Source organism: Drosophila arizonae, chromosome 4 (genome assembly GCF_054131065.1).
Source record: "Drosophila arizonae isolate 15081-1271.41 chromosome 4, UAZ_ARI_1.0, whole genome shotgun sequence".
In the NCBI taxonomy this organism is placed as follows: Eukaryota; Metazoa; Arthropoda; class Insecta; order Diptera; family Drosophilidae; genus Drosophila; species Drosophila arizonae.
The window spans coordinates 8,311,655-8,330,325 of NC_142924.1; the positions used below are offsets into that span (position 1 = coordinate 8,311,655).

The 18,671-nt window shown below is 45.2% G+C and overlaps 2 protein-coding genes across 18 annotated transcripts in view; one reads left to right on the top strand and one right to left on the bottom strand.

The window, feature by feature from the left end:
• Mp (collagen XV/XVIII-type protein multiplexin) overlaps positions 1–18,671 on the top strand; it is a 53,390-nt gene that overhangs the window by 18,721 nt on the left and 15,998 nt on the right. For 11 of the 17 annotated variants that reach the window (XM_089469186.1, XM_089469191.1, XM_018007208.2 and 8 more), the window contains exons 5-10: positions 15,848–15,937; positions 16,181–16,243; positions 16,322–16,396; positions 16,628–16,694; positions 16,791–16,936; positions 17,135–17,272. In XM_089469186.1, the coding sequence (XP_089325312.1) occupies positions 15,848–15,937; positions 16,181–16,243; positions 16,322–16,396; positions 16,628–16,694; positions 16,791–16,936; positions 17,135–17,272 (579 nt within the window). Of the gene's footprint in view, positions 1–2,305; positions 2,589–15,847; positions 15,938–16,180; positions 16,244–16,321; positions 16,397–16,627; positions 16,695–16,790; positions 16,937–17,134; positions 17,273–18,671 lie in introns of all 17 variants that reach the window. The other 6 variants (XM_018007216.2, XM_018007218.2, XM_018007219.2 and 3 more) reach the window with 3 other exon arrangements.
• Positions 8,323–9,474, bottom strand: LOC108613654 (uncharacterized). The gene is made up of 2 exons (XM_018007236.2): positions 9,069–9,474; positions 8,323–9,017 (listed from the first exon to the last, which is right to left on the bottom strand). The coding sequence occupies exons 1-2, from the start codon at positions 9,321–9,323 to the stop codon at positions 8,547–8,549; spliced, it is 726 nt and encodes a 241-aa protein (XP_017862725.1). The 5' UTR covers positions 9,324–9,474; the 3' UTR covers positions 8,323–8,546.

Here is an 18,671-nt window from a genome sequence, read left to right on the forward strand (position 1 = left end):
AGAGAAACACATACGCATTTACACACACGCCCAGTGACACATTGAGTCACATGTGGAATGGGGTTTGGGGGGCAATTGTCAAACAGTAGGCAAAGGAGCTGCTATCGATCAAACTTGCCCAAGTCGAGTCAAGTCAAGTCAAGCCTGGCCTGGCCTGTGCCAAGGGGCTGGGGCTGGGGCTGCTTAGACATTCCTTCTGGTGACATTTTATTGTGCTTGCTTCTTATTAAGGATGCATGTGTGACACATGTTTAACCCCTGCTCAGTTGGAACATCAGTTAGTCATTGTTACTTGTGCTTTGAATCAGACAAAGGCATGCCAAATGAAATTATCTAAAGCGGAAGTCATGCATGTGTGTGTGTACGTCTACTGTTTATTAAAAATAACATGTCAAAATGTAGAAAAGAAAACCGTACAGCGATGAATAGACATAAACACACACATATGTCACTTATATGTGCGTGTGTGTGTGTGTGTGTGTGTGTGTGTGGGTAAGGTTAGCCTTTTTAAACATGTCAGCCCATTATCTTCATTAGGCGTTAACGCTTTGGCTAACAAACCGTAACCGAAACCCAAGCCCAAACCAAAGCGTAAACGTTAACGTAAACGTAAAGGCTCTGCACTGCACATCCCTTTGTGCAGTATTATTATTTTTGGTTAAATGCATTCAACGGCTTACGACTCGGCTGCCATGACAACTTCAAAAGTCATTACTCATTTTGGCGTACTTAATTTGCAAGTAGATATGAAATTCTTTATCGGCCGCCAACCACAGCCCCGCAGGCAGCTCCCGTTTTTGTTTTCTTGGTTTTTCTTTCAGTGTTTTTTTGCTTTTTTTTCGACTGTTTGTACGGCACAAGTTTTGCCCCTTTTCATTACGCGGCCAAAAACGCAGCCGAAAAAGTCCAAGTAGGTAATTTCATTAGGAAACTTGAGCCGTGTCAAACTTTAAGCTTAAACTGCTGCGCCTGCTCCCGAGCTCGAGCGCTGAGGCAGCAGCCGTAGAATTTTAATGCCGCGTGAAGAGCGCTACTGAGGCGAGCATAGGGCAGAGGGCTGGGGGAAGGGCGTAGGCAAAGGCAAAGGGAAAAGCAAAGGCAGCTCCACTCTCGAGACTCGACTCTTGGGCGCATAAAAAAAGTTTCCTTTTGACTTTCTTTTTTGGGCACACACAAACAAGTTTGTTTTACACCACTGACTCAACCGTTGACTCAATAACTGCCTGTCGTTTTAGAGTGGGTGTGTGTAGGTGTGCGGGTGTCCGGGCTTGGCTGGGCCGGCAGGTGAGCGCGTCTGTTTGTTTGGACCGCGCTGCTGCTGCGGCTGCGGCGACTGCTGGTGTTGCCACTGGTAGACAGACACGATTATCGTAATTATGCGCTGACTGTAGCATACTTTTGTGCGCGCTGAGCCCAGCGCTTAACTGCTCGCTCTGGGTGTGTTTGTGTGTGTGTGTGTGTGTTAAAGGATACTTTTGTGTGTGTTGTGCGCCAACTTTTACCGCAATTATGTAGGTTGCAAAGTTGGCGCTCGTTTTTTATTTCATTTTCGGGGCGCTCAAGGACACGCCTGCAGCCCCATCGCATTCGACATTCGCCTTTCGCCTTTCGCCCACCACTGGCATTCGGCTTATGCCTTTATGCGCTCTAAATAAAGGCCGAGACATCTTTAGCATGTGGCCAAATCTAGGCAACGCATTTTGTAGCTCGACTCTTACGCATTTCGCTTGCCATGACGTGGCTATAATTCAATATTTTCGCAAATAAACTTGTTGGCAGCTTAACTTTTCATAAAGTTTCACTTTTTTTGTATATATATATTGTTGGCTTTTATTTCTATTTTTTTAGCCATCCCTTTGGTGGCGAAAATCGGTAAGAAAATGCTGACAAGCGAGCATAGCAAAATTAGAGTGAGGGAGAGGGAGAGATATACAAAGCAAGAGAAAGAGAGACAGAGAAATTAAATAAAACGTGTTACATTTGTTGCGCTCAGAGGAAATGCCAGTTGCGAGAGCCTGAGAAGAGGCTGATATGGGCATTTGAGAGGCGCGCGTGTTTGCTGCAAAAAAAAAAAATAAATAAATAAAAGCTTGGCAAGGCAAGGTTAATACGTGCCACAAAAGCCATTAGGTAGCCCTTAGAGGCTCCGCAGTCGACGGCAGCAAAGGCAGCAGCCACCCAAGGGTCAAATACATTCAAGCCGAGAACAACGCATTCAAACCATTTGTATGTGGCTCGACCAGCAGCAACAATAACAAGCCACATCCAATTAATATGCCAATTCATACATCTTTTTTTGTTCCAGGCAATCGAGTGTGTATGCGTGTGCGTGTGCGTGTGCGTGTGTGTGTGCTATAGCCGAGTCGATTTCTAGTGCTAAGTGTTAAAGTGTTACCGTTTTGAGCGTGTGAGTGTGTGTAAATATCCAAATTGAAAACATGGCTATGGTCATTTCGACGCGCGCGAAACTCGTCATAACCGCGTTAATACTCTTCTTCCTGCTCGGCATTGTCCTCGTGACGGGCTCGACGAAGGGCTGGTTCAACCCCAATCGCTTCAACGGCGAGCGTGTGGCAGCCAGGATACAGGTAACTAAACATTAAACAACAACCAAATAGAATAATCAACAAGTTTTGGGTCTGTTCTTCATATCAAATGGCATATCATCCACTTTAAAAACTCGCCAATTAATTATAATTACGAGTCTCTCGACAACAACGAGGCTTGTGGCTGCAATTTATGAGTTTTAGTTTCAGCTTTCGGTTCTCGTATGTAGTTTCAGTTTTAGTTTTAGCTTTAGTCGTTGTCATAGTAGCAGCTGCTAAACTGTGTAATTTGTAATACGTAATAGGTGTAATGTGTAATTTGTAATGCTAAATGCTTCATTTCCTGCTCCTGCTACTTGAAATGCAAACAAATGTCTCCAGCGTGGGGGAGGCGGGGGGCGCGTGGGTCGCGGTTTATGCGACCCCAACACGCACACACCACACACCATACACCACACACATCGCCAACAGGAGGCCACAAAATGCTTAGACTTGGTTTTAAATACCCTAGCAGCAAATAAAATATATGTAAAAAAAAGAAAACTCGAATACATTTCTACACTACACGAAAGCAAATAGAGTTTATTGTGACAAATGTTTCATGACAGCAAACCATTTTGTTGCTGTCCACATGTGTCATATGTTGGAGAATGCTGACTGTCTGTGTGTGTGTGTGCTAGTGCGTGTGTGTGTGCTGCGGCCAAGCGCACACGACTTGACTTGACCAGGTGAGTGTATATCATGTCACTGCATGTCGTGTGTCCGAGTGTGTGCAAAGGGTATAAATTAAAAAGAAACTATTGTAATTATCAGAAAACATTAGAGACGTCCTCTGTCGTCTGCCCTCTGCCCTTTGGCAGAAGATAAAGTGGCAAAACTGTCAAGGGTGTTGTTAGCTGGAAACAAGACGGTTTCAAAATATATATGAGCCCTTAGCTAAGTATAGCATCAGTTTTTGGCAAGCTAAATTTACTGAACTGAAATTATGGCTTTTATTTATAAAATACCTGTTTCAGTCAATAAACATTCAGTTCTAAAGATAATTCGAAATCCGAAAATACTTTACCCGCTGGGCACATCGTATAACCGCACGTACATGTGTTTGGTTTAAGTTTTACATACAGTGCGTATACGTAATACGAGCTCTCAACTGTTTTGCGTACTCTGATTAGTATCTCCGTTAGTGTGAGTGAGCGCGCGTGTGTGTGAAGATTAACAGGCGGATTGCTGTTACACACAAAAGCCACTCGAGTGCTACTTTAATGACCTCCCATCACAGGCTAATGTGTGTGTGTGTGTGTGTGTGTGTTGCCACGCTAAAAATTTGATACTTTGCCCAAATTTAGCTGGATTATGATTTTAATGGAAATCAAATTATATACATTTTTAGATAAAATCTAATGTGGCTAGAATTTAAACCTTCACCAGTTGAGTCGAATATAATACGCACAGCAGTTAAGCCAGATCGGAGACGATATTGTTTTCACACCAGTTCTGTATTGGCTGGGGTGTAAGAGTGGGCATGCCCCCATTCGATGCGGACACCGCCCGTTGTTTACACCTCTTGGCAGGTAACAAAGAAACTGAATCAACGCCGTCGCGTCGTCTGCTAATACCTGCATAATTGTTGTGCTAATTTTGCCAGCACGCCCAGTTAATGTTTCTATTGACACCCGACTGCGGCCCCGGCCCCCTGCCCTGGCCGCGGGTGCTGTTTGCCGAGACCGGTCATTTAGGTAGTTACAGTAAACTACTGCTACAGTGTGCACTGCTTTGACATTGTTTACGCTTACTTATGGGCTTGGCTGCCTTTGCCGTGGACGGGCGAACGACAGACGGCGTGGTCTGCATGGTGATTAAACTAATTTAATGCAGCTACAAGCCGCAACAGCAAGCTAGGCAAGGCAAGGCGGGGCAGTGGAGGGCGAAAGAAAAAGCATTTAAAACATTCAAAGTGTCGCATGAGAAGGACGCTCAAGTCGCAGCCAAGCGACAGCCGTTAACGAGCTGACTTCGATAGACGTTAGCGTTGCCCTGCCCCTGCCCCTGCCCCTGACCCTAGCTCGTTTTCACTTGCTGCAGACGAATGTGTGGCACAGTAGCAACTGCCAAGTGGCGAAAAAAATAAGAGAACAGCAACAACAACAAAAATAGAACGAAGCAAAGTTTAGCAATAAAAATCTAAATAAAAGCCCGAGTACTGCCAGCGACACGGCGCGGCTGCTAATAAAGTCATTGCTGCATGCTGCTAGGATGGTGTCCCTCCCTCCGACCACCCTCACCCACACCCGCACCCTCATTCTCATGCTCACCCTGACCCTGCCAATGGGCACGCTAAGGGGCGTCGTCTCTGAGTTCATTAGCAGCAGCTAACCTTACAGAGCCTTAGCGCGTCTCAGCTGCTGTTCCTGTTGTTGTTGTTGTTGTCCCCCTAGTTTTTCGCACAGTTGCCACAGCCGCTGTTAATTATAGCTGAAACTCGAGGTGAGCGCGCCGCGAGGCGTCTGCACGGCAAGCGGATGAGGGAGGTAGGGGCTAGCGTGCACCGTCCCTTACTGGAAATTTATAAAAGTTACACGTAGATTGACAGGCAATTTGTTATTGTATTATATTGAGGCGGTTATTTGGCTGCCGCAACTAGCTCTATTGACTGAGTGTAAATGCTAGCGAGTGGCTGCACGTGTGTGTGCGCGTGTGTGTGCGCGTGTGTGTGTGGGGGCTTTATACGTGTGTGGTCTGCGGTTTAGCTGTGTGGCTTTTGCAGCAGTGAGAGCAATAACAACCACTATTACTACAGCAAGCGGCAACAACAACAACTGCAGCAGCAACAACAACAACAACAGCAACTACAGCAACAACAAGTCCTGCTCGTATTCATTAGTGGGCAATTAACCAAAAGCGAATTCTATCCAAAAAGGCAATTATAGTAAATGCGTCGAATTAGACTTGACTCTTTAACACTAGCCTGACAGTTGGGCACATACATCTATGTATATGTATATGTATTGACCGCTATTAGCAGTAACCCAATGCAGGTGCTGCACAACAACAACAACAACAACACACATTTTGGAACTTGACCAATTGGTGGTTATTGAATCTAATTATTATAGCACAAGTTCATAATTCACACGAGGCCAAGCACTAGATTGGCTTGTAGGGCTCGACTATGTAATACCCTGTGACATTTTATCACGATAACTCCAGAGAGACGCGTGTTTTCGCAAAGTGAGCAGAGTCACGCAACTTCGGGAGCCTTCGTATCGCAACGCGGCCGTAATCCACGCTGAACTGCAACCGGAAATAGCTGCAAGTCCGACAACACAATTTTCCATTAAAATCAAAACGTTCTTAAAATCCGAAACGAGTTGCATTTGAATACTGTCTGATAAGATCAGCAGGGCATGCCAAGGAATGGCATGAGCTCGGAATGCTTTCACAATTTGTAGACGAATTCCAAGTAATTATAATTATAGAACTTAATTAATGCAAAATTAAGTCATCTATGTAGGGTAGCATTTGGCTGGGCAGTACTAACCAGCGTCATCTTACATTTGCGTATTGTGTATTTCTTATTAGTTTCGGCAAAATAATTGATTGATTACGGGCGGAGAGTTAGGTCAACCGTTATGTCAGCACAAAAAGATTTCATGCCACAGCGATTCGTCGAGCATTTGTACTTCATTTTGTGTATTTCGTTTTCAGTTTCAGTTTCGTATTCGTTTTCGTTCTCAATCCTGGTGTGGTTTTTCGTGTACAATTTGTAGTGAACAAAGGAACTGGGACAAATAAAATGTAATGTCATCGAGATAAGTAGCATGCTCCACACAAGGGGATTGTAAAGTATCCAAACTCGATATAGATGAGCATAACTATATTAGCCTGCTACGCAATCTCTCCTACGTACCCACTTTCTCTCTCTCGCTCTCTCTCTCTCTCCTGCCAATCCACACTCTCGGTTGAGTAATAAAAAACTCACGCAAACATATTCCATTAGATTTGCTGGGGCATCGCATCGCAAGTTATATATATTTATGAATGTAGTCGCAGTCGTTCGGCTATTCCGCAGCTGGCAATAAATAATGAAAGTCTCAAAATGTGTGCCCCACTGAAACAACAGGGCCAGCAGGGGCAGCAGGGGCAGCAGGGGCAGCAGGGGCAGCGCAGGTGCGGGCTGGGGGCCATAGGATATTCGAGCAAAAGTAAAGAAAAGAGTTGGCCCCCGAAGTAAACAGCACAGAACTTTGGCATGTTGCAAATGGAGTGTGGCAAGTGGAATGCGGCAAGTAGAAAGCAGCTGGCGCCAACATTCCGGCTCGTGCGCACATATTTGTGAATAAACATATGAAAAACTATCTTCTGTTACGTTTATGATAATATTTTATTTAAGCAGGAGTTGCAGGAGTCGGAGAAGTTGCAGGAGCAGCGGGGGTACGCGGGTCGCTCTGTTGCATAAAGGTTAACGTCAGAGATAGAAAACAAAGTGAAGAGTTACGCACATACACACACATACACAAACACACACATACTCACACACAGCTACACCCACTTATTACCAGGCACGCCCCGCCAAACATTTGTCTATTATATATTTATTGTGCCACGCACTTCCCCTCACCCTTGCCGCCTGCCAACCATTCAATGCGACATGGCCCGCGGTCACAGTCGCAGCTGTTGCTGCCCTCGCGGAGACACTTGATGGCATAGACAGCGCAACTTTGCAGAAGCTGCGCTGACTTTTGCGGCTTGGCTGTGATAGGCACAACAAAGTTTTCTGTCAGCTGTGGCCCGCCCTGCGCCTGGCCGCCCATCGAGTTCGAACCAAACTTGTTGCATTGACAGGCAACTTGGAGTGCCAGTTGCGATGTCGATTTGCTGCCACCGTGCGCAGCATGTCAAAGATAAGAGCATGTTGCAAGTGAACTTTTGCAGCACAGTGAGGGGGTGAGTGGTGGGGGGAACGAAGGGAATCACAGGATGTGACTCGAGTGGTTATTTTTGCAAATTGCATGTTACCCAAAGAGCAGTCGGTAAGCGTGCTGACAAGCTGCAGCTTCAGCAAACATCTAGCAGGAGACAGCAGGCAGCAGGCAGCAGGTGGCAGGCAGCAGGCAGCAGGCGGGAGGCACCACGCACATTGCATCCCCTGCTCAACCTGGCCACAATATAAATAGCACTGATTTGTGCTCACACAAATGCGAGCGAGACTCGTACGGGTCTTCTGCTATCTGTAACCGACTGCGTCGACTTGCTGGCAGCCCAAAAGTTAAGCCCAACCAACCATTCAACCCATTTGTTTATTATGAAAATACAGGCGGTCGGTGTGGGGGCGGCTGGATGTGTGCTTTGCCGCCACTGCTGCTGCTGCTGTCGGTACTGCTGCTGCTGTTGCTGTCCACAAAAACCTTAAACTGATGACACACTTCACGTGGAGGTTTTTTGCCTCTGGCCCGCTCAGCGTTCAGTGCTGAGCGCTCAACGCTCCACGCTCAGCGCTCAACTGCTGCTGCTCGACTCTCTGCTGCTGTTGTTGCTGCATTTCCGCCTGAATGGCGTTTGTGCTTGAAGCAACTAACTGCCTGGGATGGAGTGAGGCAGAGATTGGTGGTGGGGATGGAACTGTGGCTGTTTGTAGCTATCACAAGTGTGTCACCGAGCGAGAGGCCCAGCCACGTATCAGTATGTCTGTGTGTGTGTGTGTGTGTGCGTCGTACTTAACGTTTTAAAACTCTACTCCGTACATGGCACACTATATTGACTTTGAAGCATAAAAAGCTTTTCTGGATACTCCAATTCACAAGGGGGTGGACTCTTTATTACAACCCTCTCAAATGAAGCCTTCATGTGTATATGCATGTGACATGTGTGTGTTTTTTTTCTGTCTGACTCTGAGCGTGTGTGTGTGTGCTTGTGCACTTGAGTGTGTACGTTTTGGTTGGCTCGGACGAACTAGAACAAAGGAACGGGCTAATAACATCCAGCGAACAAAACGAGACAGCTTTACGTGGATATCTTCTTAGTTGGGGAAACGACAGAGATGCCCTGCTGATCTGACGAATTCCATTCAGACTCGAATAAATTACAAAAGTCCTGAACAAAGCTCTTCAAACTAATCATACGTCCGTGCAGCTCGGTAAAGCTGCGCTCATCGAAGACCTTCAGGCGTATGCGATCCTCTGTGTCCTTGGTCTCTGAAGCTCGATCAAAGTACGCTTTGCGCTGCTTCAGAAGCTTGGTGCACTGGCGACTGCAACAAGTCACAAAATTTACCATGTCCTTGATCAGGCTCTGAGCCAGGAGATAACGGTTCAAGATATCCTCCTTCCCCTCAGCTGGATTTGCACCGGCTACTTTCTTGGCAGATTGGTCCGGCTTGAAGTTGTCCAAAATGAAGGCTTGAAACTTGAGTCCAATGGTCTGCAGCTCATCTGTCATGCCGCGCAAGCCATTTAGAATGAGATGCATCAGACCCTGATGTATGTGTATATGAAAATCTGAATACCATATGAATCGATTACTTACATTCATTTCGGTCATGTAGTGCTTGTCTGAATAGATTCTGTAATCGGGCCACCAGTCGTCGTCGTCCGCATCATCTTTTTCATTCGCCATCTCCTCCTCAGATACGAAACGTGTGGAGACTATTGTACGCAGCGTCTCAAAACGCGGCAGCATCAACTCTACGATAAGGCCTTTCAGCTCGGGGTTTACATACAATGGGGTGCGCTTCATGGCGCTCTTCTCGATCTGATTACTTTGGATTTTTGGGGCTGGCATTTTGAGCGAATAAATGGAAAATATATATAACTAGATGCTTTTAGAGTTGAGTGATTAACAGCTCCGACATGTATGTGAGCTTACTAAATAATACAATCGGCATAAATGAAATCAAAGTTTGATGTTACAGCTGCCTGAGTTTTTAGTACCTACTAAGGTCTTCAACTCTATACAAAATAATACAATTTTAGCATTCGTGAATAATCCATTCAATTGCTATTTTTCTTTCATTTCATGTGACAGAAGCTAATTCTTAATTAAATAACATATTTCAACAATGGCAAATCAAATCGAAAAACGTCCTTTGGCTGCTGTTTGATTATGTATACGCAACGTTCGCCAGCGTATATGTATTTGCCATAGGGTTTATAAAACTGTCTGAACGAGCACACGTGCAGGACACTAATACGCAGATAACGTGTTGGTTTATGCAAAATGCAATGTGCGTTTATGTGAATGTATGCGTACATCAGTCTGTGTGTGTGTGTGTGCATTGCTTGCTTTAAGCTAATTGTTGCTGGCGCTTTTACCAAATGCTCGACGCCATTGTTGCAGTTCCGCTTGCTGCTTCTGATTTTTTTTTTTCGGCTCCCCTCCCAACTGTTGGCATAATCCACGTAGTCTATATATATGTATGTGTATGCATGTGTGTGTGTGTGTGTCTATGTGTGAGTATTCATTGTTTGTGTTTAAACCACAAACAAAAAAAATAAAGAAAAAGAAAAAACCAACATAGCTCGCAGTTAGTCCTCGAACTGGGATGAGCACAGATGCACAGCCAAACGGAGCGACAGAACTTGGTGACAGTTCTGCCAGGCTGTCGGGTTGCCGGGTTGCCGGGCCTGCCGAGCAGACAGTGGGGCAGTGGTGCAGCACCGGGGCAGTCTGCAAATATGTTGGTGTAACAACTTTCGAGATTTGTGTCAGCTCGTTTGAGAATTAGTCGTAGGTTTTAGTAAAATTAAAAAAATGCTGTCACTTTGTGTGGCTGGCATTTGCCGTCTCATTGTTCTGCCTTTGCGTCTGCATACAGGCACACACACACATACACATACACACGCACACACACACACACACATTCACAGGCAGACACATCTCACCATATAGACATGCCCGAATAGACTTATAAATGTGTGAAGAGATTTGGTTTTATTTCGGGCTGGGCCTGGGAGCTATCTTCAATTATTTATGCGCCGCAAAATGTGCAAAGTAATTTATTCAGATTATATGCAAGAAACAGGCAGCGAACCAAACGAAATATATAATAAAAAAAAAACAAAAAGGGAGCCAGCCTCGAATGAAATGAAGATGAAGCCCTTTTCAAACGGCCGCCAAGTGTCCAAAGTCAAGTGCACAAAATTAAGCTCTGCACACCTGGCGGATGCTTGGCGGCATCTACCTCAACTTGGCCGTAAAATTTTATGTTGCTATAATTTAGCTTTAAAATCGCACCACACTGTCCCCGTTACCCCCACCGCCCAGCCACCACTGGCATGCGGTGGAGGCGGAGGCGGAGGGGCGTGTGAACGGACAGCACCTTGGCGCACGCACTTAAACGGAAATAAAATAAAATTACAAAAAGTGGGCAACTTTTTTTTTTTTGACGTAGCGATTGTTATCCTTGCCGCTGCTGCTGCTGCTGCTGTTGTTGTTGTTGCTGCTCCTGTAAACGGCTGACAGAAAGTGATTTAGAAACTATGCCAATGCTGCTGCTGTTGCTTCCACGACTGGCCCGCTACAGTTATTCAGACTTGGGGTTGTGCCGCGGCGTTGGGGCATTCAGTTTGTCGGGCCGTTGGCAGCCATAAAGGTGAATTTAAATTTGGTATTTTTTGCCGGGTCGCGTTTTCATTTGTGCCGCATAAAATATGCCATTGAAATTTGCAATTGAAATTGAAATGGAAATGGAAATTGAAGTGCCTTAACAACTCTCGACTTGTAAATAAACGTTTAACTGCCACGAGTGTAATGCAGCATAAATCAATACGGCAATTGATTGCCCAGCCCTCACATGTGCCCAGACGAGGCGCACTTATTAGCCCGCTCAAGGTCTGGTCGGTCTGCCTCTCAGAGTGCCAATATGCCAAGAATGTCAGAGTGGCGTTTACATATTTAATGCGCTCTAACTGGCTTAATCAGCATTACAAAGTAATTAGAGTTAATTCCTTTGTACCTGTACGCTTCTCATATGCCCGCTCTCTCTCTCTCTCTCTCTCTTTTTCTCTCTTTCTCTTACTGACGCACACGCACACCTGCGGCGCTAGCACACGGCATTTTTGTCTTGCGAGAATGATGCTGCGAATATTTGTAAACTGTTGCGTGGCAATTTGCATGGTTAATTATCTATTAACCTGCGCATAACTTTTATACAAGCGGATGGATGGGGGCCGGTTACCTGCTACTTGTAGATATTAACACACACACACAGACACATGCAAACACCCACACCCACGCTCGTATATACATAGAGACAAACAGAGCAGCGCGCACGCAAGACAAATATGTATGTATATCCGTTTCCGCTTGCTGCTCTGCCGCAGCCATTGTCGCTGTCTCTTTCCTGTTTTTGTTATATAAGAGGCAGACAACAAGCGCCGAGAGGAAGCGGAATGGGGGAGCGGTATAAAAACAAGTTATGCTAATCTTAATGCGATGCCATTTTCAGTTGCCATTCACAATTTAAAGCAGTCCTTTTGTTCTGATGCCGCTGCTGGCGCTGGCGCTGGCGTCGACGTCGTCGTCGTCGTCATGCCGCTGCATGCCGTAATTTATGCTTATTAAATATTTGTGCTTAATTAAAATTTAATTTTAACTACACAACAGCTGCCTGCAACTGGCAGCTCCCAGCCAACAACTGACAAAATGAGTCCAGGTCGGGACTCGGAACCGTCACGGATGTTGCCTGAGAAAGGGTATGCAGCGAGACCTTTCCCCAGTTGCTCAGAATGAAACCGAATTCAAGGCCATTTTTACCTATTTATTGTGTATTAATTATACATATATTTGCGGCCTTGTGATTGATGATGGTTTGGGCTGTGATGTGCATAACTTAACTAATTTAAAAGGGAAGAGCACTCCTCTCTGCTATTTTATAAGCTTCAGTGGTCAAGGATTTAAAAAAAGTTTTGGTATTTCAACTATTTTAATGTAGATTTTTTCAGCAATATCCGATGTAAGCTGAATTTTTCAAACATTTTTCGGATACTGTGCGAAAACAAATACAAGGGAATACAAGCCCCTTCTAATTGAACCATTTGGGCGTAGAAGGATACTTATAATCAATTTGAACCCTTTTCGCTTAATTTTTAAGGGGCCGCAATCATCCTCAATCGATCTACATTATTGACACATTTTTGACAAATTGCCAGGCTGCATGGATTCCGTTTGCGGACAGTGTGCTTTCATTTTTATTCAGTTTCTTTGCTGTTTTTATATCTAAAACGTGTTTGGCATCATAGAACGAAAGGAACTACTCGCAAAAGGTTGCATACCTTTCGACCCGACTGGGGAAGCAGGTCAACGGTGTGTTATATTTGTTTGTTTTACTCTCAATGCGAACCCTTGTCAAGTGCAACCCCCGCTGCTGGCATTGCTGTCGTGCTCCTGACGTTCATTTCTGACTGCTCTTCTGGCATGTCCTTGCTCCGCTTTGGCGCCTCTGCGCCCCTGCCCAGCTCTGCTGGCCTTAATTATGTGCGGCCCAAGACAAAATCAAATGCACACGCCACTCACATGCACAGAGTCCCCTTCTCGCCGCTCCTCTCCTCCGTTTCTCTGCTGCCAAGTCTCAGCCTAGTTAATTGCTCGTGGCGCCACTTGACCGAGCTGCTGCACTGCAGCACGCTGCCTGCTACCCACCTACTGCCTGCTAGTTACGTTTACGTTTACGTTCGGGTTGACAGCTTAAACTAACCGCCCGCTGCCCCACCTACGACACGACTTTACTTTCGGCCGCCTCTGGGCCCATTTTTGATTATTTAAAGAGACTCGGCGACCATTGTCTGGACTTGACCTCCCGGCTGGCCTGGCTTCCTGCCTCGGTTGCTTCTCTTGTTTATTTATTTCCCGACGCCTTTTCGTCGGTGCCTGGGCCATGTCTTTGTCCGGCTCGCTGCGTTGCCATGCACAATCTTGCAGAGAGCTTGCTTTGATGTGCTCCTATCAGAGCAGTTCATCGTGCTCGACTTGTGCGCTACAGGCCCTCAGAAAAAAGGGTTCAAATTACGAGTACTGATTTGAGCTAGCTCAAAGGGTTAGCCATTGTTATCATTGCTCTTTGGTCAATTGTCACGTGGCACTTTAAAGCACGTTCCGAGGCGACTTTTGAGACATTTTCCTTTGTGCCGAATATCTCAGTTAATGGCAAATTAATTTCTTTAGCGAAAGTCTGGGCAAACATTCTCATCATGTCTCATGACATTTGCTTAAGACAAGATATTTAATTGGATAGCCAGTTTTTTCAATTTCATTTCGCAGTCCAGCTGGGAACTTAAGCTGGACCGGAAGTCTGTATGTGTATATGTGTGTGTGTATATATATGGTATATGACTGTCGATACATTGAAATGCCTGTGGCCAGCAGGTAATTGTGAATGTCACCCCTTGGCAGGAGACGGGGGTAAATGAACGGAACAAGAAATAACGACCCCACCCAAAAAATGCCACATCCAGCTACTTAATTTCCGTTTCTAGTGAATTTCTTTGCGGCTAATTTTGTTGCACAAACACAGACACATACACAGACAGGGAGAGAGAGAGAGAGAGAGGGAGGGAGCGAGAGTGGCACCGGCTTGAAAGCAGAACTGGGCCACTCACACAGAGACAGATTTGTACAAATGAGTGCGACTCTATATACACTCACACACACACACACACATGCATATATATAAGTACAAATGGATTTTTAGTGCTTGCCATTTTCGCTGGCCTGCCGTAATGCTCGGCGCATAGTTTTATTCAACCGCATCACAGCCCGAGCGAACTAAGAAATTATAATCAGGTGGGGCGTAGGTGACTAGGGATTGCCCTGTTTTACGAATGCGAGCAATTAGTTGACCGAGCGAGTTCTATATATAGATAACGGCAGCATTAACAATGCATATCGATATATGCCATAACGGCGGAACTATTATAGCACATATTATATAACAATGTGAAATCTCTTTGTCATATAGTCCCTTTCAGTCTCATTTATCCAACTGCATTATACCCTGCTTTATGTGCATATTCCATGGGAGCTATAAAAATGCGAGACCTTTAATGTTGCCTCACTCAACAGTCTGCCGCCAATGGCAAAAGAGCAACAAGCTGCAGCTGCAGGAGTCGAGGCCATGCGGAATGGAGCTGAGCGGCGCTCACTTCCAATGTTTATTGGCAGCCATTTAATGCAGCGTAGTACGTGTGTGATACCGAGTACGGATGCTGCGCTGTTGTCCTGTTGTCCTGTTCTCGTGATGTCCTGTTGCCCTGCGGCCAAGCACCGTTCCGCATTTGGCCATTCAATCCTTTCGCTGTGACAGCACTCCTATGCTGTTGAGCGTTGAGCGTTGAGCATATTAAGCCATCCTGAAAGCCGATTGCACGCTTTTAACCCGAAACTCAACGACTCGCCGTCTCAGACAGAACTTTTAGCTGGGATGCATAAAAGCCGCATGGCCATTACTATCAGTTACAGTCTCTGCCAAACAACAACAACAGCAAGGATAACAACAATGACGGGATGACTGCTGCCATTGTGCTTGGCCCGCACTCGTATTGCCCGTGAGTGTTTGCTGCCATTTTTATTTGAAAGAGCCAAGAACAGGGTTCATGGCAGATGTGCATTCACTTACTTTCCCAGTCTCACTCTCTCTCTCTCTCTCCCTCTCGATTTGTGCCTCTGTCTGAGGCAATGTCTATGTCTGTGCAATAGCATCGCATTGTCCGTGGTGCATTGTCTTGTAGCTAGGTTCTCTAACGTCTGCGGTTAGCATTTCTATAGACTGCTGATAGTCCAGGCTGCGCCCCTCCATTTTCCACTCATTTTCCAGGTAAGTCTGTCCCATTGTGAACTTATGTTGTGTGTTATGGTGGCACCCCTTTTCCGCTTCGTTGTGCCGCAGACTTTCGTCTGCCTCTTTGTCGGGGAAATTGAGGGGGCAAGTGATGGGGGCAGCGCACATTAGTTGCGTGGATGGCTTGTGGCATGTGGCATGTGGCAAGTGGCAAGTGGCAAGTGCAATTTGAAATTAACATCAATAATTAATTTCGATTTGCTGCAATTACAATTGGCACAGAACAGAGGCAGTCCGGTGTTGCATTACCAATAGGTTTCTGTGTGCATTCATTGAAATGATTCGCAAATTGATTGATTTATTATAGATATGTATATTTAACGTTGCATTAGTTGATGAGGGATTTCAATTGGGGGCAGGTATCATGTGTGCTGCGGCTGCTGCCGTTTCAATAGTTATTAGAAACGCATTTTATTAATATATAAATCTGGATAATTATCCAAGCCCTTATACAAACATATCTCATGCGCAGGGCTATTTAGTACAAATCTATGTGTATGAGAATCCGGAAGGCTTTAAATTTCAATGCAAGGCCCCAGAGTTAACGACGGCCGTGCCAGTGGTAAGTTCATCATTTGCAGCTCATCATCAGGCTGCAACAGTTTAACGGCTTTATTTATTATGTATCATACATGAAAAGCAATTAAGTAATTAAGAATTAGTAAGTCTTTGGTACGGATATTAACAAAGTGTTTCATTTGATTCATAAGTATGTATATAAAATTATTTTGCTAAATTCCCTTTTATTTGTTCATTTCATAATGTTGTAAATCGTATTTAAAATTTTTAATTTTTTACAATTAAGGAGGAAAATGAAATATCCACAGAGTCTGTTGCTGAAGCACCAGTTGATCCCGATCAAGAAATGGTTTGTTTTATTTTTTCATTTTTATTTCTTATGTTTTATTTTATATATTTTTTAATGCTTTAATTTACTTACACCTAGAACTCCCCACCTGATGAGCCCATTGTCGATGAGAATGACATTACCAGAGAGGATTTTTGGTCTATAGATAATGTGGTTAGTTGCCTAGCATATTTACATATCCCAGGCGAATTCATAATACGTTTACTTACCCAACTAAGCTAAGCAATAATCTATTTTAATCCCCCTTTGGCACTTCTATTGCGGCTGATTGCAGCTGCAGCTCGATCAGGAATTATAAACATGACAGCAAGTGCTGTGTATATATTTGCTGTAGATGCAATAGCCACTTACTACATGTCCTTGTCGCTCTCTTCTTCTTCGCAGGCAACTGACATTTTCGACGACAGTGGTATTCAGCCCAACGGACAGACGCAGCTGACGCACGAGAGACGTAAGTTCAACTGCAGCTGGACCTTGTCCGGATTTTAATTAGGCAAACGGCTAATGGAAACCATTTTGCTTTTGCTTCTATTCTATCCTCCTGCAGCATATCGTGGCATTAAGGGCGAAAAGGGTGATCGAGGACCCAAGGGCGATAGTATACGCGGTCCACCTGGGCCGCCCGGTCCGCCGGGCCCCAAAGGTGATACAGCCTCGTATCCGCCCTTTGTGGAGACACCAAGTCCGGGGGCTGTAAGTATTCAAATCAACCTAGACCGCACCGAACTGGGGCCCAAATATTTGCGACAGCGGAGCTGCAGTTGGATTTGAACTGAAAGACAAATGCAATGCCAACTCTGGGTGTCATCTTGCCAAATGCAAATATAAGCCCTGTCTTGGCTTAAAAGCGCTTTGGCTTAAATGACAAAACTATTCGTGTCTCGATTGCAGAAATACACTGGCGAATGTACATGTAATGCGTCTGATATCCTGGAAGCCTTCAAGGACAATGAAGCGATACGGGAAACGTTGCGCGGCCCGCCCGGTCCGCAGGGCAGAGATGGAAAGACCGGAGCCCCTGGACTTACCGTAAGTACATGCGACGACTTTAGACTTAGTTTATACAAAGGCTACGGATTGGCCGGCCAAAATGGCAAAGGGCAATATTTGTCATGGATCTAACGCATTTTCAATTTCATTACACACATCTTCTAATCTCGATGTGAGTGAGGGAGCGGTAATAGGAGTGCGATGCTTATCGATAGCCGGTAGCACGCACACACACACACGACTGCCAAGTCAAACATCATAATTTGTGCGTGTGTGTGCGTGTAGCCGGAAACGAGGAAAAGCGTTAACGTGAAAAAAGGAAACGAAAATTTCTTTATAAGTTTTGCGAGCAAACGGCAGGCAACTCAGGCTTAAGCACTTATCCACTTTGGCTGCCACTGGCACTCGTTATATTATCTCATCAGTTGGCTACGTCTTTCGCTCTATGTGAGAATACAAAGAGTCCACTCTCTCTCTCTCTCTTTTTCTCTGCCTTCCTATGTCTGTCTATCGTTGTAACTGTGTGCCAGTTAGCGCGTAGTTTATTCAGCGTACATATGTGCTCTTGTGTGCGTGTGTGTGTGTGCGGGTCAAAGGCTAAGTCCACAGTGCTACAACGAGATGTTAGCCTCAACATCCACTCAAGCCGAAAGTGCCTGTCACGGCAAAGAGCCAAAGATACTCGTAACTTTTATGGGGTTAGCCAAAAATATAAAAACCACTCAGATACGTTCCGTCCATGTACACATAGAGTCTCGCAGCTTTAGTCTACTCCCAGTTAACAAACAACATGCAAATGCATTTTATTTTGGCCAAGTCAGAGACAACACTCTGCCTAGTCTCTCAACAAAGACTCAACTCTCATTGACAATGTGCTTAGCAACCTGTGGAACGCAGCCTCTTCAATGCGCTGCAATATATCAAAAGAAAAGCGGTATGCAAAACATTTCTGTGGCTAACAACAAGCAGCTAGGCGAATATGTCTTGCCCGAAATGTAGAGAGGCTCCAATCTGACCCTTGGGTCCCAGCCAGTCCTGTTGTCCTTGCTGCTAGTCCACCTAAAATGCTTGAGTAAAATATGGCGAACTGCTGCGCATACCGGAAATTCCTGCGACAATTTTGTTGCTCTACTGCTAATCCCTTAACTAATAGCAATTAATTTAAAAGACGACGATAAGCAACCGAGCATTATAGCGACAACAACAACAACAACAACAACAGCAGCCACTGAAATAACAATGTACAAAGGACGACGGCAACACGGACAATCCGAAGGCAAACACAACACGCAAATGGCGCACAGCGTGTCCATTTTGCATAAGATTAAGGACATCGAGAGACACATTTTTTGTGCAACACCACAGCCAACGTACCCACAGCTCGACCCCAAACCAAAACCAAAACCAAAACCCAGAGCTACCCATACCCTTGGCCTGG